Raw genomic sequence first — 25022 nt, 5'->3', positions numbered from 1 at the left:
ATATTGCTAAATAAATGGTTAATGTGAGTGTTGAATGTTAATGTAAAATGCCCATTGGATGTTGTTTATTTGTTTAGCCCCTCCCTTGTGACCTTTGATATTTACCAAACTGGCTGCCAGTTATACACTGAAACTTCATGTCATGCACTGTTAATGACCAGGTTCCCAGAAGCAGCACCGCGGCTGGAGTGCCCTCGGCTTCAGAAGATGAGGTTCTGTATCCTGTTGTTCTTAGCCAATGTCCTCCTAACTTCATGGTTCTCTTTTGCCAAAGGGGAAGGTAAGCATAAAGAGATGGGAAACATCCACATCCTGTTTTGTATATTAGCATATTTTTAATTTATTTTATTTTTAATACCAACCAACCAGAGCTCCCAGGGATTAAACTACTACCCAAAGGGTACACATGGACAGACCCATGGCTCCAGTTGCATATGTAGCAGAGAATGGCCTTGTTGGGCACCAATGTGAGGAGAAGCCCTTGATCCTGCAAAAGCTGTTAACCCCCTCAATCCCCTCCCCCAGTGTTGGGGAATGTCAGAGTAGGAAGACAGAAAGGTGTGTGTGTGGTTGGGGATATGGAACACTCTTATAGATAAGAGGAGAGGGGGATAGGATAGTGGGCTTATGGATGGGAAACTAGGAAATGGAATAACATTTTAAATGTAAATAGAAAATATCCAGTTAAAATGAAAAATAAACTAAAAAGTATTTTAAGTGAAAAATAAGAAACACTTTGAAGTGTAAACACCAGTGTACTTATGAATATAGTTTCCTGTAGGCAATTAAAAGGAAAAATTGAATAAAAAGGTTTTGTTCCTGTTTTCTAAACTTCCAATGCAGTTTAGACAACACAAACAGTAATATTTTAAAATGCATAGATAATGAGTGTTACAGGATTTATTTTCAAAGATAATGGCGCTATAAATAAACAGAGCCGCTGACAAAGCCAAGCTCCATAAGGACCCTAAAGTCTCCTGAATCTGTGTGAAGTTGATTTCCTTTTCACAGATTAGATGCCTTTTAACTCTGTCATCATCAAAATGTGTCTTTCCTTTTCAACCAAATTCACCTTTTATCAACTGGAAATGTCTTACGTAAGATTACATGAGGAAACCGGGAAAGGTAATAGCAATCGAAATGTAAATAAGAAATACCCAAGTTAATAAAGATGAAAAAAATCATAAAAAAAGATTACATGAGGAACACTGTTATTTTTTTTAATTTATTTAATACTTAATAATAATTCTTTGGTTTCCGGGCAAACATCCCCCTCCCTCCTCCCCTTCCTTATGGGTGTTCCCCTCCCAACCCTCCCCCCATTGCCACCCTCCCCCCAACAGTCTAGTTCACTGGGGGTTCAGTCTTAGCAGGACCCAGGGCTTCCCCTTCCACTGGTGCTCTTACTAGGATATTCATTGCTACCTATGAGGTCAGAGTCCAGGGTCAGTCCATGTATAGTCTTTAGGTAGTGGCTTAGTCCCTGGAAGCTCTGGTTGCTTGGCATTGTTGTACATATGGGGTCTCGAGCCCCTTCAAGCTCTTCCAGTTCTTTCTCTGATTCCTTCAACAGGGGTTCTATTCTCAGTTCAGTGGTTTGCTGCTGGCATTCGCCTCTGTATTTGCTGTATTCTGGCTGTGTCTCTCAGGAGCGATCTACATCCGGCTCCTGTCGGTCTGCACTTCTTTGCTTCATCCATCTTGTCTAATTGGGTGGCTGTATATGTATGGGCCACATGTGGGGCAGGCTCTGAATGGATGTTCCTTCAGACTCTGTTTTAATCTGGAACACTGTTATTTTTGATATCACTTCCATGCAATCTCAAATGACGCTTTAAACAAAGGGTGGGATTCTGGAATTTAGTCACTGTACTTGAGTCTAGTTTCAGAAAGACTTTATTTTGTGATATATATTTTGGCTAATCGTCACATAAAATTAACGGTTATTTAAAGAGTGATTCATTTTTCACTTAAGAGAATAAATTAAGAACAAGTCATCATTTTTGTTTTGAAATGCATCCTACGAAATTTTACAATATTATTTCAGAGATTAAAACATGTTTTTTTGATTACCACATCTCACTGTGAGAAATAATAGTTACAGAATGAGAGAAGAATTTTATCCTGCCAAATGACAGAAAATATTTATTTACTGTTTTAACTTAAAATTTTTTGAGTTTGTAGTGTATTAAAATTTACCCTTCCCTTTTGTCTCTACAAAGCATTGTGTGTGTGTGTGTGTGTGTGTGTGTGTGTGTGTGTGTGTTCCTAAATACAGTTAACTATGTCACACAATTTCATTTTTAAATACTGAGAGTTTGGTATTCTGTACAGTCTGGAAAATGACCTACGATATTCAAACATGTAATTTTGACTTAGTTTACTAAGAATGAAGCAAGTCAGAGTTAAAAATAAGTAGCAGTTAAGAAATTTATGAATAGATGAGAGATCAGCAGACAGGGTGGCATGCAGACAAACAGACACAGAGAAGTAGATTGAGAGAGAGAGAGAGAGAGAGCGCACAAAACATTATTTTTCACAAAATGATGTCCAGCAATAATCCTCTAGGGCTGCTAATTTATAGCAGGCATCTTGACTTCACCTCTGAGAGTCTTTTTAGATGACACATTTAAGTAATAGAACAGTCAGCAACAGATATCACATGATCAGTTCTCACAATATCCAACAGAAACTGACAAAAAAGGTTGAAATCATAAGCTGAAGTGTCCAGTTAATTTTCCTTCAAAGATAACTTAGCCATAGCTGATTTCTCAGTTGTTTTCTCTGCTCTTCCTGGGAATCTGGATGGGGTTCTCCAGTTGGCTGCCTTAGACACACTTTCTCGGTTTCTGCAGGATATTTGAAGATGCTCCATTTGTGTTACTTTTGCTTTTTACGTGTAATTCTCACCCAATGGGACATGTCTTTGCCTTTTGGAACTCTACATGGCTGTCACTAAAAAACAGTTTCCCTCACCTATTTCTTCAGGGTATTCTGGACATAGAACATGTGTGTGTGTGTGTGTGTGTGTGTGTGTGTGTGTGTGTGTGTGTGTGTGTGTCCTATAGTAAAGATATTTGTAAGTTCACATCAGAATCTATAGGAAAAAAATCATTTTCCATTTCGTAGTGGGTAGTTGAGTAAAGGAAGCCTGACAAGGGTGCTAAACATTTCTGGTCAATGGCATCACTGAGTAAACTCAGTAATAGGTGATTGGTGTAAAATATTTTGAATGAAGTCGGAATGTTGTTGGTGGATAGGAGCAATATTATTAGAAAACACAAAAATGTGCAAATAAGTGTATACTCAATAATTATAGGCTATTACTTACCTTTTTTATTTTTTCCAAGGGATCCATTGTGATTTTCCAAAAATAAGACATGGAATAGTATATGATGAAAAGAAATATGAGCCAATTTCACTGGTTCCTGGTGGGAAGATTTTATACTACTCCTGTGAATATAATTTTGTGTCTCCTTCAAGTTCCTTCTGGAATCCCATAATTTGCACAGAAGCAGGATGGTCACCAGTTCCAAAGTGTCTAAGTGAGTAAACACCCATCCTTAGATGAACACTGAGTCCATGAAAACAAGAACATGTAGGAAGGGAAAGTGGGATCTGGAAAATCCCAGAATTAGGCTGGAGAAGGGGCAGATAAATCCTTTCTTTTAAGAGTATTTTTGTCCTCAGAAAAAATCCAATGAAGAACATATTGTCAACGTCTACAAAGAAAAGTATGAATTGGAAGCTGATGATGAATATATTTAACTACTAAGAGCTCTTAAAACCAATATGGCCACTCTTTTATGGAAAAATAAACACGTAACTATACACTTTATTTGAATTATTTTTCTCATAATGTCTAGCAAGACATTTTACTAGTCTATTTTCCAAAACTTACTTCACCCTAAGACTTGTTATCTATAATACATAGATCCTTAAGTGAATGCATGCAAACCCCGTGATGAAGGATATATTTTAAAAAAATGAAGGGAAACAATATAGATCAGTGAAGGGCAGATTAATAAAGTCATTATTTGTTGAAGAAAGAATCAGGAAACCTGTATATCATAACTATTCTATACAGAGAAATTTATCAGTGAAAATAATTTATTCAAAGAACATTTCAAAGCACCATGAATATGGAGATGGATTGGTAGATGAGATGCTTGACCTATAAACGGGAATACCAGAATTGAGTCATACAGAACCCACATGAAATGCACAGTGGCCATCTACAGTCTCAGCACTAGGGATGTGGAGGTATAGTATCCTTGGGGAACCTCTCTATCTGGACCAGCTAGGATTCACAAGCCTCAGTAGATTCATTTGTATAGTTTGCGTTACTGTGTCATTCTTTTAACAATATTCTAAAGTGCAACCTACCTTTCAATTAACATCCTTCATATTTGGAATTGATATTTTTTCTCTCTCTTAGGGCTATGCTTCTTTCCTTCTGTGGAAAACGGTCATTCTACATCTTCGGGTCAAACACGCAAAGAAGGTGATATTGTACAAATTGTTTGCAATCAAGGCTACAGCCTTCAGAATAATCAGAGCACCATCACCTGTGCTGAACAGGGCTGGTCCAATCCTCCCAAATGCATTTCCCCCAGTAAGTACACAAACACTGTCCTTTCAGATCCTTCCATAATCCACGATACTTAAAATCAAATTTACTGTTATGGGTTAAATAAAGTTCTTTCTACTGACTTTTACCATTAAGCACTTGGATTTAGGTTACAGCATGTCTTATTTCTCACCATTTCCTATTTCTACAACCATATTTAGAGGAATACAAGAAATGGTTAAAGAGTAAAAAGTAAACTTAATTATAAATTTGAACTAAAATTTGCATATTTTTGATCTCAAAAGAAGTTGAGGAAAGGCCAATGAAATTGTTATTTCTTCAACTGATCACTATACTGGCAAGGGTTGTCTGGAATTAGCAGCAGCATTGGAAGTCAGACAATGAATGCTACTTTCTGGTCACTGATTAAACATATTCTTTGCTATTAAAGTTTCTATATGACCTTGCAATGGTAATGAAAACAATTTTGAAGATAATCTTATACTTAAGATAGGATCTTTGTTCTAGTGCAGGCTGAACTAAAACTCACTATATCATACAACATGTCTTTGAACTCAATGAAAATCAATTTTTCTGAACATCCTGAATGCAGGAATATCATTTGTAGCAGTAAATAAATTGAAGTAACTCTTCCTAATAATAAAGTCTTCAAATAGTGCTGAGTTGTGCAAAATAATGCTGTTCCTTGAATTTCATTTATCAAGAAAAGTTTCCTCCAATTCAAACAAAAATATAGACTATATTCAGAAATCGGCACTAATGGGTCATTATAAATAGCAGACTCTAACTTCCCTCTCCAAATTTTGGGAAGTGTGAGAAGAAACATTAAACTTGCTCTACATGTTTAGCAGGATTAAATACTCACTCGATTTTATCCCAGTCTTCTCCTTGTTAGAGTTAATGCTCCCTAAGTCCATTCGTAATCCTTTGCACCATGTTTCAATGTAGTAGATCACAGGTGTTTAGGATTTGTTTCTTCTAAATTTTCCAATTTACTGTCATCAACTGTGTCATAGACGTCTTCTCTGGATCAAAGCTCTAATGCATGTTTTAGGAATTTATTCCACATGAGCTCTGAGACAGCCCCCCCCGCCCCCTTTGTGATGAAGTAACTGACAACCTTGTCAGTGGGGTCCATTGAGACTGTCTGCTTCATGCTGTCTATTGTGGTACAGATTGTCCTCCCCTAGAAAACCACTCTCACTTTAGCTCATGTTGTAGCTCACAGTTCTGGCACTGCTTCAGTTATCTTCATCCTACAAAGATTCTTTTGATCTTTTCTTTGATAATTTTTGATTTGAGAGTGAGACTACTACTACTGAAAGTCTCTATTTGGTCTTCTGTAAATTTTGATGTTTACTATATTATTAGATACAAATATGGTGTGTGAATAATCTTTAATTTTTTTGGAATTGTTACATATAACTAAACATCTCTAAATATTCTGTCACCTTTAAATCTATGATACTATAGCTATTAAAGGTATTCTGGTGATAATACCTCTTTAAACTACCTTTTACTTTTTGTTTGGTTTTTTTTTTTTTTTTTTGCTTCTTTTTTTCGGAGCTGGGGACCGAACCCAGGGCCTTGCGCTTCCTAGGCAAGCGCTCTACCACTGAGCTAAATCCCCAACCCCTGTTTGGTTTTTAATATCACTTTTTATTTAAACTTTTTTACAGTCTATATTTTATCCCAGTCCCATTCCAGCATCTGATTGACCCACATTACATACCTCCTCCCCCACTCGCTTTCTCCATGAAGATGTTTCCACCTCCCCAACTACTACCCCACCAAACCTCCCCACCCCTGTGGCCTCTAGTCTTTTGAGGATTAGGTGCATTTTCTCTGAGTCCAAACCTGGAAGTCTTCTGATGTAAATGTGTTGGGGGCTTCATAACAACTGATGTATGCTGGCTGGTTGGTGGCCCAGTGTCTAAATGATCTTGGGGTCCAAGTTACTTGAGACTGCTGGTCCTTCTACAGGGTTGCCCTCCTCCTTATCTTTTTCTGGCATTTTCCTAATACAACTACAGGTGTCAGAAGCTTCTCTCAATTACTTGGGTGTAAATATCTGCATCTGACTCAGCTGCTTGTTGTGTCTTTAGGAGAGCAGTCTGTCATGGCAGGCCCCTTTATGTGAGCATAGGATAGCCTGAGTAATAGCATCAGGCCTTGGGGCCTCCTCTTGAGCCTGTTGCTGGACCTCCTTTCCCACAGCCTTCTCTCCATTTTTGTTCTGCAGTTCTTTCAAACAGGAATAGATATGGGTCAGAGTTTTTGACTGTGGAATGGCAACTCCATCCCTCACTCTATGTCCTGTACCTCTACAGGAGGTAGACTCTACAACTTCCCCCTCTCCACTGTAGTGCATTTCATCTAAAGTCCCTTTCCTTTGAGTCCTGAGAGTCTCTCACCTCTCAGGTTTCTGGTACATTCCTGAAGTTGCCTGCTTCCATTCTTTCTGCTGCCCCTCAGAACTTCAGTCCTCTTCCCCTAAGCCAATAGCCGACCATGTTCCCCTATCCCACTCCTGTCTGCTTTCCTAACCAGGTTCCTCCCTCCCTCCCTCCTCCTGTGATTGCTTTCTTCTCCCTTCCAAGTGGGATTGAGGTATCCTCACTTCTGCCTTCAAATGTGGCAAGATTCTCATTTAGTTTGTTTTCTGTTAACCACTTACTACTCCGCATGGTACATGGCATTCAGCATGACTTGTATACCCAAATAAACAAACATGGAAAAAGAACTATCCATTGTGAGCTAAAATCACTTCAAGATAGCTTCTGGGCTTGAGTTCTCCTTCAGGTCATGGACAACATCTAGCTTAGTTCATGCATGCTCTGTGCATGCTGTCAGAGAGTCTGAGTTCATGTGTGCCTGCTGTGCTTAGAAGTCCCTTTTCTGGTGTTCTTCATCACTTCTGACTTATACGATATTTTGCCTCAACTGCCTGATTGGATTGTTAGCCTGGTGAACCTGGTTGTTTTACTAAATAAATCGATATCTTAAACAGATGCTATAAGTGAAACACATATTTTAACAATTATTTGTATTTGTTTAGGATTGTATAACATATAAAGTTGATAAAATACATGAAACCTATTTAATAATAAAATATCTTGATAACATATAGATATCTATGTGAAGTTGTTCTCACCTACCCAAAGAGACCATTTGTCCTGTAATTCCACTTTCTTTCTTGGAAAAGAGGATTGGATAAAAACAAAGAAAAAATAATAGAATGAAAGTTAATGGTGAAAGAAACTAGCAAGGTTTCTTTAACTCAGTGTTATACATGAGGCATTTTCACAGTTTTCTTTGCCATTTAAAAATATCAGTGCTCTATAGCTGTGGCTGTGGTAAACATCCTCAGCACAGTTCATGAGAATATCCTAAATCTAATTTTTATTTTCTAATGGGAAGGTATAGAGAACAAAAATGTTTAGATCATTACAACATGTAAATATGAGTGAGAAATAGGTAGTGGGCTTTGGTTTTAGAAAATAAAGAATATAAATTGGTGTCTGACTTGACACTTTCAAGAAAAAAATTGTATCTTGTTTAATGTAACCAAAAGCCATAATTTGGATTTGCAGTTAAACAGGCAGAAAGGTTTCCTCCAAATCCCATATCTACTCCTTATCCCCCTATTTCCATGAGGATGTCTCCACCCCACTTCACCCCACCCCCCTCAAACCTCTAAACTACATGTGGTCTCCAGTCTCTTGAAGGTTAGGTGCATCTTCTCTGAATGAACCCAAATATGGCAGTCGTCTGCTGTATATGTGTTGAGGGTCTCATATCAGCTGGTGTATGCTGTCTGGTTGGTTTGCCATTGTCACAGAGATCTCGGGGATTGAGGTTAGTTGAGACTTCTGGTCTTCCTATGGGTTCGCCTCAGCTTCTTTCAAGCTCTTCTGTAATTCAACAGACACTGGGTCAGCAGCTTCTGTCCATTGGTTGGCTGATTTTTCAGCTTCTAGTCTGGTCTTTTGGAGGGCAGTCATGATAGGTACCTTTTTGTGAGTGCTCTATATCCTCAATAATACTGTCAGGCCTTACAGCATCCCCTTGAGCTGGATCCCACTTTGGGTCTGTCACCAGACCTCCTTTCCCTCACGTTCATTCAAGTCAGAAATATATTTGGAATCTTATGCACTACCTGGACACTCAAGATGAGGAAAAGGAAGTAATGCTATTTTTTTTCTTTTTTGCTCTTTAGATAATTCCTGTGTGAATCCACCACATGTGCCAAATGCTGTTATACTAACAAGGCACAAGGCTAAATATCCATCTGGTGACACAGTACGTTATGAATGTAATAAACCTTTTGAACTATTTGGGGATATGGAAGTGATGTGTCAAAATGGGATTTGGACAGAACCACCGACATGCAAAGGTAGGGCATCATTTCCCCTAATGTTTATTTGACAATGCAATTTAGTTATTGTACATTAGTGAAAGTAAACTGAAGCAATCTTTAAAACTTTAAAATTATTTTATTTATTTACAAACCAAATGATGTCCTCTCCCAGTCCCCCCTCCAAGAACTCTTTCCCCCATACCCTACTAGTTCACCTCTGAGATGGTGCTTCCCCATCCCTCTTGCCTGGGGCATCAATTTTATAAAGGATTAGGTGCATCCTATCCCTCTGAGGCCAGAAAAGGGAGTCCTCTGCTAGGTATCTGACAGGAGCCTCAGGTAGCCTCTGTATGCTCTTTGGTTTTGTGGCAGAGTCTCTGTGAGCTGCGAGTGGTGAGCAGTCCATGTTTGTTGACACTGTTGGTCTTCCTGAGGTTTCCATTCCCTTCAGCTTCTTCAATACAGCCCCTGCCTGACTCTTCCATAGAGGTCCCAGACCACTGTCCAGTGTTAGGCTGAAAATACCTACATCAGTCAACTGCTGGTAGAGTTTATTAGAGGAAAGCCATGCTAGGCTGCTGTCTGCAAGCACAACATAGCATCAGTAATAGCATCAGGGTTTTTTGGTGACCATCCCCACCTCCATGGGACAGAACTCATATTGGGCCAGAAACTGGTCAACAATTCCTTCAGTCTCAGCTCCATTTTTGTCCCTGAATTTCTTTCAGACAGGAACAATTTGGAGTCAAAATTTTTGAAGTTCAGTTGGTTGTCACATCCCTCCTCTGGGGGTCCTATTGAATTATTGGAAGTGGTTTCTTCAAGTTCCTCTTCCCACCATTGAGTATTTTGCTTAAAGTCACCCACATTAAAACCTGGGAGTCTCCTCCACTCTGGGTCTCTGGGATTTTAAGCATTATCTCCAGATTCCCTGTCCCTGGCAACTTTATGTTTCCACTTATTTTCCTGGCCTGCTGGGCTTCTCTTCTGTTTTGCCCCATATCTGATCCTGCCTGCAGCCCCCCCCCATCCCTTCCCCTCCCACCCAGGTAACCTCCTCCCTGTACCTACCATGATTATTTTGTTTCATATTCTAAGTTGGATTGAAGCATCCACATTTGGACCTTCATTCTTGTTTAACTTCTTAGGGTATGTGGGATATATCATGGGTATTCTGTATGTTTGAGCTAATAGCCACTTACCAATGAGTACATAGCATGAATGTCCTTTGAGTCTTCGTTTCTCAATCAAGATGATTTTTCATTTCTTTTTATATTTTATTTACTCCTTTTTTACACTCCTAATGTATCCCCCCTTTTTGTCCACCCTCTGACTCTTCCACATCTCTTCCCTGCCCTACCTCATCTATGAGGATATCCACAGCCCCTAAACCGTACCCCACCACCAGATCTCTAAACTGCCTGGAGCCTCCTGTCTCTTGAAGGTTAGGTGCCTCTTCTCTGACTGAACCCAGACCTGGCAGTCTAGTGCTGTATATGTGTTGAGGGTCTCATATCAGCTTGTGTATGTTACGTGGTTGGCGGCTCAGTGTCTGAGAGATCTCAGGGGTCCAGGTTAGTTGAGACAGCTCGTCTTCCTATGGGGCTACCCTAATCCTCAACTTCCTTCAAGCATTTCCCTAATTCAACCAAATAGGTCAGCATCTTCTTTCTATTGATTGGGTGCAAATATCTGCATCTGAATTTTTCAGCTTCTTGTCGGGACTTTTGGAAGCCAGTCATGAGAGGTCCCTTTTTGTGAGTGTTCTATATCCTCAGAAATACTGTCAGGCCTTATAGCCTCCCAGTGAACTGGATCCCACTTTGGGCCTGTCAACAGATCTCTTTTTCCTTGTGTTCTTCTCCGTCTTTTTCCCTGTAGTTCTTTCAGACAGAAACAATTCTGAGTTAGAGTTTTTTGAGTGTGGGATGGCAACCCCATCCTTCATTTTATACCCTGCCTTCCTACTGGAGGTAGACTCTACCAGTTCCCTCTTCCCACTATAGGGCATTTCCTCTAAGGTCCTGCTTTTTGGAACCTGGGAATCTTCCATGACCCAGGTCTGTGGTACTTTTTATAGGGTTTCCCCCATCTCCTACCTCCCAAGTTTGCCTATTTCCATTCTTTCTACTAGCCCACGGGGCTTCAGTCCTGTTTCCCATGCTGCCAATACTTATCAAGGTCCCCTATTCTCCTTTCCCATCCAATTGAGGTACAACCCTTCTCTTTTCCCACCCTCTCACATGATTGCTTTCATCTCCATGACAAATGGGATTGAGGAATCCTACTTGGGCCCTTTAGCTTGTTAACCTTCTTGAGGTCTGAGGATTGTATCCTGGGTATTCTGTACTTTTTGGCCTAATATTCATGTATTAGTGAATACATACCATGCATGTCTTTTTGGGTCTGCGTTACTTCACTCGGGATGATATTTTGTAGTTCTATCTATTTGCCTGCAAAACTTTTTATACTTAATAGTTAAGTAGGATTCCATTGTGTAAATGAACTACATTTGCTCTATCCATTATTCTGTTTTAGGACAGATGGATTATTTTGAAATTCTGGTTATCACACATAAAGGCTGCTATGAACATAGGGGAATGCATGCTACCTGTTGCATAGTAGGTAATCCTTTGGATATATGCTCCAGAGTGATATAGCTGGGTTTCAGGTTTATCTATTCCCAATTCTCTGAGGAACCTCTAGATTGATCTCCAGAGTGGTTGTACCTGTTTTCAATCTCACCAGCAATGAAGGGGTGTTCCTCTTTTCCCACATCCTCACAAACATATGCTGTCTCCCAGAGTTTTGATTTTAGCCATTCTGATTAGCAAAAGGTGGAATTTCTGGGTCTCTTTGATTTGAATTACCCTGAGCTAAGGAATTTGAACATTCTTTAAGTGCTTCTGGGCCACTTGAGATTCCTTCCTTGTTAATTTTTTTGTTGAGTTCTATATCCCATTTTTGATTGGTTTTTGGTTTCCTGGTGGTTAGCTTCTTGAGTTCCTTATGTATTTTGGATATTAGCCCTCTATTGCATGTGGGGTTAGTGAAGAGTGTTTCCCAATCTGTAGGTTGCTGATATTGCCTATAATTGTCTCCTTTGCCACATAGAAGCTTTTCAGATTCATAAAGTCCCATTTATCAATTATTTATTTAGAGGCTGAGCCACTGGAGATCTGCTTAGGAAATTTGAACCCAAGGCCAATGAGTACAAAGTTCTTTGCCAAATTTCTACTACAGATTCAGGTCCTTGATCTACTTGGACTTGAACTTTGTGCAAAGTGACAGATATAAAACCTTTTTTTTTTAATGTATAGACTGCCAGTTAGACCAGAGCCATTTATCAAAGATCCTTTCTTTTTTCCATTGTATATTTTTGGCTTCTTTGTCAAAGATCAAGTGTTCATAAATGCGCAATTTTATTTCTGGGTCTTAATTTCTATTCCATTGATCAACATGTCTGTCTATGTATCAATCAATACTGTGTAATTTTATCACTATTCTGCTATAGTATAGCTTGAAGCCAGGGATGATGATTCCCTCAGAAGTTCTTTTATTAAGAATTGTTTTTGAGGGGGATGTTTGCCCGGAAACCGGGAAAGGGGATAACACTCGAAATGTATATAAGAAATACTCAAGTTAATAAAAAAAAAAAAAAAGAAATGAGAAAAAGAAAAAAAAAGAAATGTAAGTTAAGAAATATATCTAATAAATATTTTTTAAAAAGAAAAAAAGATAAAAGAAAAAATTAGAGGCTAGCTGTGAAAAAAAACAAAAAAAAAAAAGAATTGTTTTTGATCCTTCTTGGCTTTCTTAACTTATATATGAAATTGAGAATTTTTCTTCATCTATCGTGTTGATTTTCTCAAAGAACCTGCTTTTGGTTTTGATGGTACTTTGTATAGTTCTCTTTGTTTTTATTTGGCTGATTTTATCCCAGAGTTTGACTATCCTACTCTCTAATTCTCTTGGGTATTTTAGGTTCATTCTGTTCGAGAACAGTCTAGTGTGCTGTTAAATTGCTAGTATAGAATGTCTATAATAGTTTTTTAACCAGAACAGTTAGTTCTATGAATTTTCCCCTTTGCACTGCTTTCATTGTGTCCCATATGTTTGGGTATGTTGTATAATTATTTTCATTGAATTTCAGGAATTTTAATTAATTTATTTATTTCTCTTTTTCTTTCTTTCTTTCTTCCTTTCTTTCTTTCTTTCTTTCTTTCTTTCTTTCTTTCTTTCTTTCTTTCTTTCTTTCTTCCCTGACCAAGTTATCATTGTATAAACAGTTATTCAGTTCCTATGTGTATGTGGGTTTTCCCATGTTTTGCAGTTATTGGAGACCACCCTTAGACTGCAGTGGTCTGCTAGGATGCATGGGATTATTTCAATTGTCTTATATCAGATGAGGCTTGTTTTATGACTGATTATATGATCAATTTGGGAGAAAATAACATGAGGTGCTGAGAAGACAGTATATGCTTTGGTTCTAGAGAGAAGTGTTCTGTAGATATCTGTTAAATTCATTTGATTCATAACCTCAATTAGTTTCACTGTGTCTCTGTTAATTTGTGTGGGTTTCATTGTGTCTTTTGATCTTTAATGAAGTTTAGTTTTTGAATGTGGGTGCTAATGCATTTAGGGCATAGATGTTCATAATTGCCACTTTTTCTTGGTAGATTTTCCTTTCCTGAATATGAAGTATCCTTCCCAAACTCTCTTGATAACTTTTGCATTTAAAATCTACTTTATTGGATACTATAATGGCAATCCCTGCCTTTTTCTTGGGACTATTTGCTTGGAATACTTATTCTTTCCCAGGCTTTCTCTCTGAGATACTTTCTGTATTTTTTATTGAGGTATATTTCTTCTATGCAACAAAATGCTGGATCCTGTTTGTTTATCCAGGCTGTTAGCTTAGGTCTTTTTATTGGGGAATTGAGTCCATTGGTATTGAGAGATATTAAATCAGGTGATTGTTAGTTCCTGTCATGTTTGTTTTTGTAGGTGGCATTATGTGCATGTGATTCTCTCCTACTTTCTTTGTTGTTAGAGGTTTAATAACTTGCTTTTTCTTCTCTGTAGGTACCCTCCTTATCTTGGAGTTTACTTCTAGAATCCTCTGTAGGGTTCATTAGTAGTTAGGTATTGTGTGAATGTGATTTTGTTCTAAATTATTTTGGTTTCTCCATCTATGTTGATTGGTAATTTTGCTGGGTATTGTAGCCTGGGCTGGCATTTATTTTCTCTTAGGGTGTGCGTGATCTCTGTCCAGGCTCTTCTGGCTTTTGGTGTCTTTTCTGACAAGTCTGCGGCAGTTCTGATCTGTCTGCCTTTGTATGTTACTTTGCTTTTGTCCCTCACAGCTTTTAATATTCTTTCTTAGTTCTGTGCATTTAGTGTTTTGTTTATTATGTGATGACAGTACTTTTTCCCCCTCCAATCTATTTGGTGTGCTATACATTTCTTGTCTATTTATGACCATCTCTTTTTTATATTGGGGAAGTTTTCTGCTGCGATTTTGTTGAAGAATTTTTTAGGTCCTTTGCTCTGGGAATCTTTGCGCTTCTCTATTTTTATTATTCTTAGATTTGGTATTTTCATTGTTCCTGGATTTCCTGGATGTTTTGTGTTAGGAATTTTCTTAGGTTTTGAATTTTGTCAGTCGTGTCAATATCTTCTTAAGTATGTTCTACACCTTAAATTCTCTATTTTATTTCTTGTATTCTTTTGGTAATGCTTTCATCTGTGATTCCTGACCTCTTTCCTAGGTTTTCCAATTCAAATGCTGCCTTCTTTGTGTTTTCTTTGTTGTTTCTATTTCACTTTTAAGTCTTGGACCATTCTCTTCAGTACCTTTAACTCTTTGATTTTTTTCCCTGTATTTCTTTAACGGATATATTTTTCCTCTATAATGGCTTCTACCTGATTACCTGCTTTTCTGTTTGTCTTTCCATGACTTACTTATATCCTCCTTAAAGGAATCTATTATATTTATAAGATAAGATTTTAGGTCAGCTTCCTGATTTTTCCAATGTGTTTGCACAATCAGGGCTTGCTGTGGTGGGAGAAATGGTTTCTGCTGATGCCAAAGTATATTGGCTTCTGTTTCTTATGGTCTTGCGCTGTCCTCTAGCAAACCAGTTATCTTTGGTGTCATCTGTTATGGCTATCTCTGTCTTGGTCCTACCTCTTGTGACCCTCGGTCCTGCAGTTCTCTGTAGGCTTGTGTCCCTGGCTGTAGCTGACCTCTTGTGAAGCCTTCAGAATGTGAGGTCTTCATAAGGGAATGTACTCTAGTGACCTGTTGTCCTGGCTGTAACAACTCTCCTGAAAGGCCTTCAAACTGTGCAGTCTTCTGAGGAGAAGACAACCTGCTGGTCTGTTGCCCTGCCTGTAGCAGGTATCTTTGGAGGCCATCAGACCGTGGGGTCTGCTGCCCAGTGTGCAGTAGAACTCAACAGGAGGCCTTTAAACTGGTCAGTTATCCTGTATGCAGCGAAATTCCTGGGAAGCCTTCAGACTGTGATGTCTTCAGAGAAGCAGAGAAGCTGATGATCTGCTATTACAGAAGGTGCAGGCTGGAAAGCATTCTTTTTTGGGAGGATCCCTTACTTATTGCCCTGTATGCAGCAGAACTGAGAGGCCTTCAGACTGTGATGTCTTCAGAAGAGAAGTCAAACTGGTTGAACCTTATTTCTGTTTTTTTCTTCATGTTTTGCAGGACTTGTTCTCAATAATTTAATAGTTGCATGCATTTTTATTGCTTTTGAATACACAATCTGACTATGTTATCTCTAATAGTTTCCTAAACCCCTGTTATTAAAGTCACCCTAGGTGTTTGTGTATGTAAAATCACTGATTAATGCTAACATTAATCAGTGACCTGCTACAGGCAGGGCAACAGATCAGCAGATTGTCTTCTCCTTGGAAGACTGCACAGTTTGAAGGCCTTTCTTCCAATGAGTCAGTAGAAACTGAACTTACCTTCAAAACCAATTATTTTTCCCATTTCTATGTTTTTGAAAAGATTCTTTCAGAGTTTTCTGTTACATATATTAAATGCCATTCTTTTTTATTTTTATTTTTTCAGAGTCCTTGTTTCATATAATTACTCCACTTCCTAGTACTCCCCTTTGAATAAATCTCCTTTATTTGTTTTTCATCATTACTCATCAAGCTTTTTCTTTTTATTATTTTATTTATTTAGTTCCAAATGTTGGCTCCCTCCCTAGTTCCCCATTCCCAAGCTCTGCATTGTACCCTTTCCTTTGCTTTGGAGAGGGTAATCCCTGACCTACACCTCACCCCTGCCAGCATAACTCTTCCCTTGTGCATTAAGTTTCTACAGGATTTGGCTGTTCCTCTCCTACTGAGGTCAGACAAGGCAGCTCTCTGCAATGTATGTACCAGGGGCCATGGATCAGTCCATGTATAATGCTTTGTTGGTGGCTTAGACTCTGGGAACTCTGAGGTGTTCTGTTTATTTGATACTGCTGTTCTTCCTGTGGAATCACAATCCCCTTCAGCTCCATCAATCCTTTGTTTAACTCATCCACAGAAATGCCAGAACTCATTTTACTGGTTGGCTGTAAGTATCTTCATATATTTCAGTCTGCTGCTGGTAGAGCCTCTCAGGGGACAGCCATGCTAGGCTTATGTCTACAAGCACAACATGGCATCAGTAATAGTATGAAAGTTTGGTGCCCATTCATGGGATCGATTCCAAGTTGAGAGGGTCACTGGCTGGGCTTTCCTTCAGGCTCTGCTCAATTTTTCTCCTTGCACTTCCTTTAGACAGGACAAATTCTTGGTCAAACATTTTAAAGGGGACTGGGTGACCCCACCCCTCACCTGGGGCCATGTCTACCTACAGGTGTTCTCTTTAGATTCCATCTCTTCACTGTTGGACATTCTGACTAAGCTTATTTCCATTGGATCCTAAGAGACTCCTGTCATATCCTTGCTCTCTAAGATATTCTAGGGTTTCTCAAGTCCCCCAGCCATTCATGGTAAATATTTCTATTCATTCTCAAGGCCCTCTAGGATTATGTCCTGTCTCCCACCATATCTGATCTTGACTTTCTTCTTTTCCCTCATCATCCCCTCGACCATTCATGTACCTCCCTCCCTCTGCCTCCTATGATTATTTTTAACAGTATTTGTATATGCTAGTTTTCCCTTGAAACACAAACTTAATTTGATGAAAACAAAGACTATCTATTCTATACCCTCAATTTTACAGTTAAAATTTTCCTACCCTTAATTTTTATTCTTACTTATATAATGAATTCTAATGGTTATTCTTTAGGAAGAACTCTTTGTTGGATATTAATCCCCTTTATCTTCTTTTATCTGATAATGTCTCATTAATGTCTTTATTCAAAAGGTAAGCACCACAGGATGTAGAAATTAAGGCTGACACTCATTTTTTTCCTTGCTATGGTCTGCATGGTGAGAGGATAGGAGTCACTTTCTTTGGGATCTTGGTCCAGTGTGGTCGATGATGACTTCCTACTGATTTTTGTCCAAGATGTTTTCTTTAAACAATTCAGTAGATGGATCCCCAGGAGCTACATGGGACTTGTCCTATTTGAGTTTACTCAGCTCTTGAATATGTACAGTCATGTATTATGGAGAATTGTTTTCATTTTCCCTCACACTAAACCATTAATTTTGCTTAAATCTAACTAATATGTTAGTTTTATCTAAAAAATGATTGAGTTTGTCTCAGATTCATGATGTTCCTCTTGAGATCTTTCAGAACAGAATCAATACTTTCGAATTCAGATTTTTTCTGTATCCTTACAAGGGCAATCAATAGTCTAAAGAAAAACATGGGACAATATTATGCTGATAGATGAGTTCTGAAATTCTTTGCTAGAATTTCCAATTTAGTCACTGTCAGATACCCAGAAAGCCTCATTAGCCTTCTGTAATATTAAAAGCTTTCAAGTCTTGTTTACAAATGTATTTATATGAAATGGTAAAGAGTGGGAGTATATATGTTTACATACTATCAAGTTTCTTTAAAAAATGCCTATCTGTATTGGCATCTGTGTGCTTAGAAACTGTTAAGATATTTACTAGTACTTGAGGGTTTTCTGAAACATGTTTGCTGTAATTAAGTGCTTAATGTGAAAAGGAAAGAAGAACTTGTAACTCTCAGTTTATATTACTAATCTTTCTTCAAGTAATCATTTATTTAACCAGAAATCACTAACGTGTTAATACTTCATTCTTTTTGGCTCTGCATAAGCCTGTACTTTGACTTGATCGCTTGACTACTCAAATGATGTTTCCTTAGACTCAACAGGGAAATGTGGGCCTCCTCCACCTATTGACAATGGAGACATCACCTCCTTGTCATTACCAGTATATGCACCATTATCATCAGTTGAATATCAGTGCCAGAACTATTTTTTACTTAAGGGAAATAAGATAATAACATGCAGAAATGGAAAGTGGTCTAACCCACCGACCTGCTTACGTAAGTACCTTATTTGCATAGATTATAAGAGATTCTGTTTTATATTATAGATACTTTTCTGTTGATGATAGAACATTCACAGAAACAAGTGCTGTTTTGTCTGTGCTTCAGTGCCAAACATCAGCATGTGATAAAACAAGATTGTTAGATCCTTAAAAACCTGTCAAATAAAATTGTGCATGTTATTCTTTAAAATTAAGGTTTCACTAACATGTATTAATGTCTACAAAACAGGGTGCCAACATGATATTTTATATCTTTTGTCTGAGTCAGTGTTCTATTGTTGTAATGAGGCACTATGACCATGGCAACTCTTTTAAAAGAAATCATTTGGTGGGGATTGCTTACAACTTTAGAGATTTAATCTATTATCTTCATGTTTTTGAGCATGATGGCACAGAATTAAACTTGATTGTGGAGAAGTAGCTGAGTATTCCATATCTGGCTTTGCAGGAAACAGAAAGAAATTGACATATGTTTAACAAGTCTACACAAACTCCAACAAGACCTTAGCACATAATAGTTCACAAGTATAACCATTGTTCAATGTATAATCAATATGTGTGTCTATGGTGGCCATTATTTCACAAATCAGCAAACCTGTATACACCTTGCAGTTATTAAATCCATGCAACAACTCCTTCCCCATAGATAAGAAACCTAACATCTATTAATCACTGTCATGCATTTTAAAGAAATTATAGTCTTTCTTTTCTCTTTGTGAGATAGAACACAAAGTAGTTGTCTTTCTGTGTTTGGTTTATTTCACTTAATGTCCTCCTTTCTTCTAACTAAAATATTAAAATATATCTTTAATGTTTGAACAATATTTTACATTTAAATATACCGTGTTGTCTTTATAAATTCACCAATTACTATTAGTCCATGGAGGTTTTTCATCTTAGTTGTTTTCCTGTAGCAGTTTAGAATGAATATATACATGCAGGTTGAGTAATTTGATTTTATCTCCTTTGTGTACATACCAGAAGAAACATATAAGAACAATGTATAAAAAATCTATTTTTAAATTTTTAAGAAATCTCAATTGTTATCTATAGTAACTTCACAAAGTCATATTTCCATCAATGGCTTGTGAGTTTTCACCACATACTCATGAGCACTTGTAATTTTAAGGGCTCCTTTCTTGGGTGCTATTTAACTGAGTGAGAAGATATCTTATTAAAGCTTTGGCAAAGAAATGACAGCTAATAATCCTTAGGTGTTTCTTTTAGAAATATCTATTCATTTATCCAGTTTTGATTGGCTTATTTTTTCTTTTAAAATGTTTTTTTTTACTGCAGACTAATGACAGTTCAGCTAAAGGTTATCAACAAACTGAAATCTTTCTCAATTATTTAAGTACAATTTGAGACAGATGTAGTGCAAGGCCTTTTCACAATTTGCTAAAAATGGTGTTGTAACTTCTAACAGACTAACAAGACCCAAAGCAATTAAATCAAATTAAATAAAAAAACAAAACAAAAGCAAATAAATATACTTTCACATCTTTATGTTTTCATGACATAGAACATCCCTATAAAAGATATGTAAATACCTGGAAACAAAGAATAGACAACCATTTACTTCAATTAAACTTGCTGCCAATTTCTTAATTGCATTGACTATGCTCTGTGATATGCACAAGTACCACAATGGGATCAAATCCATAGGTCAAAGTTTGCTTTTTGCCTTGTGATTTGGAGTCCCAGCCAAACATGCAGTGTCAAAACCATGAAATGTTTCCCTGTTGTGCTTCCTGATACTTTCAGTGGTTTGTTCTTACATCAATGTCTTAGACCAAATTTCAGTTGACTTTGCCCAGAATGACAGACTGATATTGAATTTCAATCATCTCCATATGGATATCAATTATCCTCATATCATTTATTGAATATGGTATCAGTTCCCTAACATAAGTTTTGGGAAAGTTTATTAAGATCAGTAAGCTGTAGATGCATAGATCATTTTCAAATCACTTTTCTCATTCATTGGAGTCCTCAGAGTGTTCTGGTTACTGTGGGGTTCCTGGTGTATACTGGAATAAAGTATCATGGTATGTCCTGATTTTTCCTTTCTGTCCTAGTTACAGTTGTCTATTCATTCTATTGTAGTTCCGTTCAAGTTTTAGATTTTACCCCTATAAGGATGAAAACTGTTATTGGTATTTCAGTGTCAGCTCACAGAGTCTGCTGTTAGCCATAGGATATGTGGACATGTCTACACCTATATTAATTCTTACAACCCATTAATAGACAAGCTTTCTCTATTTCTGTCTTTTCAGATTATTTTACCAATTAACTAATATTTTTGATTGAAGTTTTCACTTCTGTTTATAAATTCATAGCTGATTTAATTTTTGAAGTTACTGATAATGACATTGCATTTATAGTTAATTCTCAGAAAAATGGAATTTTTCTATAGAAAGGGGGTGATTTCTGTAGGTTTATATATTAATTTTGAACTTTGGTAATTTGTCTTTCAGGTGCATGTGTGATATCAGAAGATATTATGGCAAAACATAATATAGTTCTCAGATGGAGGGAAAATACAAAGACTTATTCCCAATCAGGGGAGAATATTGAATTCATGTGTAAACCTGGATATGGAAAATTCAGAGGATCACCTCCATTTCGTACAAAGTGCATTGAGGGTCACATCAATTATCCCACTTGTGTATAAAATTGCTATACAATTATTAGTAAACCTTATGGATGAACATTTGATTAGAAATGCACATACATATTACTAATACAGTTTGAATTTGCATTTGAAATATTGTTTAGCTCATTTCTTCTAGTAAGTATATAAACTTTTTTGTTATATGGTGATTAATCTTAGCAGCTGTTGCCACAATGGAAGAAGACTGAATTCAAAACTTCTAATCCAAAACATGACATGTCCAAGGACAAACTATGTCCAAGCAAGAAAATAAATTCTTCAATTTCTGTTTCTGTTTAGAACTTTTCAGATTTTCATGGATACCTTTTAATGTAAGGTTCTGATTCACAGTTAGTAGAAGACATACTGACTCTGGCTTCAAATTAGTATTATGTCCCAAACATATAACAACCAAACTATCATATATAATATCACAAATGCATATAGCTAAGTACTCTAAGCTACTTTTGTATCAATAAAGAAATGTAAGAAAGTTCTTGCATATGAACTTCTAATACTTCATACATTGAAATGATAAAATATTCAAATAATTATACAAAAGGATTAAATAATTTCCTAAGGATATGATTCTATTACTGTAATAATATTTACATTTAAACTATAAATATTTTGGATCACTTATAAACAGGTAATGAGTATTGTCTTAGACAGGGTTTTACTGTTTATAAGAGACATATTAACCAATAAAACTTATGAATAATAACATTTAATTGGGACTGGTTTACAAGTTAACATATGTAGACCATTATCATCATGGTGGAAAGTATGGAAATTTTTAGGCGGACATCATGCTGGCAAAGATGCTGAGAATTCTACATCTGGATCCATAAACAGCAGAAGACCATGTGCCACACTGAGCATGGCTTGAGCATAGAAACCTTCAAAATCTGCCTCCACTGTGACATACTTCATCCATCAAGACCACACCTACTTTAACAAAGCTGTATGTCCTAATGTTGTCATTTCCTATGGATATGCATTCAAGGACTTGAGTATAGGGGCCATAGACATTGAAACTACCACATACACGTGAACACTCTGTACCCAAATTAATAAAAAAGTAAAATAACAATAAATACACTTTAATTTATTAAAACTACAGTTATCTTTAGAGTTCATATTGTTAAGGGTTGCTATTCATTATCCTAAAATTGTTTCTTAGTGTATGGACATCTCTTATAAATATTTTGATAGAGAAAACCGATATTTATTCAGCAAATACTGAGTGTTTAATTTTATATATGTAACCTTTTGTTCATATACATATACACATGTATAAATATATATTACATACACATTAAATACACATTTATATACATATATAATAGGCATATTATATGTTTATATACATATATACATGTATATGTTTATATAATAAGACAATCTGGGAAAGAGAAGGAGTAATTCACAATAGTTCCTGTTTAACTAATGTAAGAAGTCAACATTTCAAAAATCTCTGTTACTGAATGTGATTAATAATCTGTTAGGTATTTAAAATAAATTTAATCCAACCCTGTTTTCAGTGTACATTGGTGTATTATTCAGGTTTTTCTAGAGTAACAGAACATATGGAATGAATCTTATACAAGATACATTCCTGGTATCTAAGAATGAGTGTAAAGGAACAAAAAGTCCAAGAATTCAGTAGTTGCTCAATTCGTAAGGCTGCATGACCCAGTTGGTTTTTAATGTACTCTGCAATCCCAAAGACATAATCTCTAATTCCAGAGAAATAATTGTATGTGCTAGCAAGGTGAGGGCAAGAAGAGAAAAAGCAAAAGAGCAAAAGTCCCTTCTTTTATGTCCTTATATAGGCTTTTAGCAGAAACTGTGCCCCAGATTAAATGTGTGTCTTCCCTCCTCAAATTCTGGACTAAAGCCATTTGTCTTCCTGCCTCAAGTTCCAGATCAAAGGTGTTTAATTTCCTAACTCAAGGATCCACACTAGAAAAGAGGATTTTCCTATTTCAAATCAAGTAGAATAACTCTCATAGGTATGCACTCCATCTCTGGATTCTACTTTTTTCAAGGGGTAATCAAATTGACAATCAAGATCAGCCATCACGAACTTCACACACAATCATATCTCCTCATTTCATGATTAATTTCCAAATTAAAACAATAACCAGGTTATAGACACACTTAAACATATTTACTGTTGATATATACAATTGAAACTTTATTATAAATTTAGAATAGAATAGAGCACTTATTTTGATTATTTTATTATCTCAAAGTTTAAGAAAACCATTATCCCCTTAGTTGATGTTAGAGCATATGATTAGGAAATAGAAGAAATAGAAAGAAAACAGAAATATGTTCACAAATGCACTCTCAACAAAATACAACCAAAGCACCCATTTCACCATAATATTTGTTCCTCAAACTGGTTACACTGTCTTAGCTGATGGCATTGATAGGGTGCTATTGTGGTGAAGAGACACCATGGCCATAGGAACTCTTACAAAGGTAAACCTTTATTTGGGGCTGGTTTCCTGTTTCAGAGGTTTTGCCATTATCATCATGATGTGAATCATGGCAGCTTGAGGGTAGCAATGTTTCAGGAAGTGAGATATTTTACATCTTGATCTTCAGGCAGCAGAAGGAAACTGCGTAGCACTAGTCACAGCTTGAGCATAGTCTTCAAAACCTGCCCCAACATTGACACACTTCTTCCACCAAGAATACACCTTATTCAAAAAGGCCATATCTCCTAATAGTACCACGCCTAATGTGCCAGGAAATTTAAAAGGTGGTATATGTGGGTCATTCTTATTTAATTATCACATCTGGTACTTATAACTATATTCCTTTAGTATTCATTTTGTATTTTCCTCTACCATCTGCAAGCACCTCAGCAGATCTTGGCTCTCTTCCTGGATGAATGACTCAGTTTCACTCCTGAAAGGTCTGTGCTTTTGGTCATGTTGTCTAAATTAGGCCATGGTAAATTTCTATTGACTTTCACCACAGGACAATGTAGCACCAACAGATACCCTAAAGTACTCTATGCATGCAAGACTTAACCTTTCTTACCTCCATTGTGGAGTTGCAATCCAATTTTATCATGGTAATTTGGATCAATCAACCCTCTTAACACTGTTATGCCTCTCTTACCCTGTTTGTTAAAGGACATTAGAAACCCAAAGTGGCCATATGGAAGTGTGGAATTCTAGGTCAATAGAATGTTTGTTGTAGAGATGCTGGAGCATTTTCTACTCTGGAAACAAAACTTCCAAGATAGCAGAACTTAAGGTCTCAGGAACAGTAAACAATTTTTTCCAAGTACATTACTAGGGGTGGTGGTGGATTTCTGATTCACAACCCTTGATCCTTGACTCATGGATCTTGGCTACAAGAGACATCATACTATATGTTAGCTAAATATTCAAAACATATTCTGCCCTGTGGAAAACACAGCTCTCCTGGCTGTTGTCACATAATTTTACACTATAGCTCTGTCTTCAAAAGGCCTTTTTATCTCTCCATTAGGTTAGTTGCTGCATAATAATAATGGAGAGCAAAAGACCAGTGCATTCTGTGACTATGGGCCTTGATCAGATGCAATACTGTGTAGAATACCATGATGGTGAAAAAGGCATTCTTTAAGTCCACAGATGGTCATTTGCCAGAGGTATTGTTTGTAGGAGAGTCAAATTTATAACCAAAATAAGTATCTACTCCAAGAGGACAAAAGGATATACTTCCCACAGAAGAAGACATACAATATCAGTCAACCTGTCACCAGGTTGCTGGCTGGTCTCTACCAGGAATGGTGCCATATCAGGAGGTAAGTACTGGTCTATGTTGTAGACAGACTTGACACTTAGAACAAAGCTGTAACCAGGGCAGGTTTGGTGAGTAGAAGTCCATGTTGTCAATCCCATGTATATAACTCATCA

The 25022-nt window shown here is 37.0% G+C and overlaps 1 protein-coding gene across 2 annotated transcripts; it reads left to right on the top strand.

The window, feature by feature from the left end:
* Positions 1-128: 128 nt before the first annotated feature.
* Cfhr1-ps1 (complement factor H-related 1, pseudogene 1) lies at positions 129-22636 on the top strand. 2 transcript variants are annotated; one of them, XM_087581969.1, is made up of 6 exons: positions 129-280; positions 3351-3545; positions 4439-4615; positions 8811-8987; positions 18259-18441; positions 20924-22636. In XM_087581969.1, the coding sequence occupies exons 1-6, from the start codon at positions 154-156 to the stop codon at positions 21118-21120; spliced, it is 1056 nt and encodes a 351-aa protein (XP_087438095.1). In that variant the 5' UTR covers positions 129-153; the 3' UTR covers positions 21121-22636. The 2 variants fall into 2 exon arrangements, with proteins under 2 accessions (XP_087438095.1, XP_087438096.1); XM_087581970.1 differs by lacking the exon at positions 3351-3545.
* The last annotated feature ends 2386 nt before the right edge of the window (positions 22637-25022 follow it).

Source organism: Rattus norvegicus, chromosome 13 (assembly GCF_021556685.1).
Source record: "Rattus norvegicus strain SHRSP/BbbUtx chromosome 13, alternate assembly SHRSP_T2T, whole genome shotgun sequence".
NCBI classification, from domain to species: Eukaryota; Metazoa; Chordata; class Mammalia; order Rodentia; family Muridae; genus Rattus; species Rattus norvegicus.
The sequence above is the reverse complement of the archived record's forward strand: the minus strand, read 5'-3'. Positions and strand labels throughout refer to the sequence as shown.

Coding starts and splice junctions, on each gene's coding strand:
- Cfhr1-ps1 (XM_087581969.1), top strand. CDS start 154: ATGACCAGGTTCCCAGAAGCAGCACCGCGGCTGGAGTGCCCTCGGCTT. Junction 8,988..18,258: donor AGAACCACCGACATGCAAAG/GTAGGGCATCAT, acceptor ATGTTTCCTTAG/ACTCAACAGGGAAATGTGGG. Junction 18,442..20,923: donor TAACCCACCGACCTGCTTAC/GTAAGTACCTTA, acceptor TTTGTCTTTCAG/GTGCATGTGTGATATCAGAA.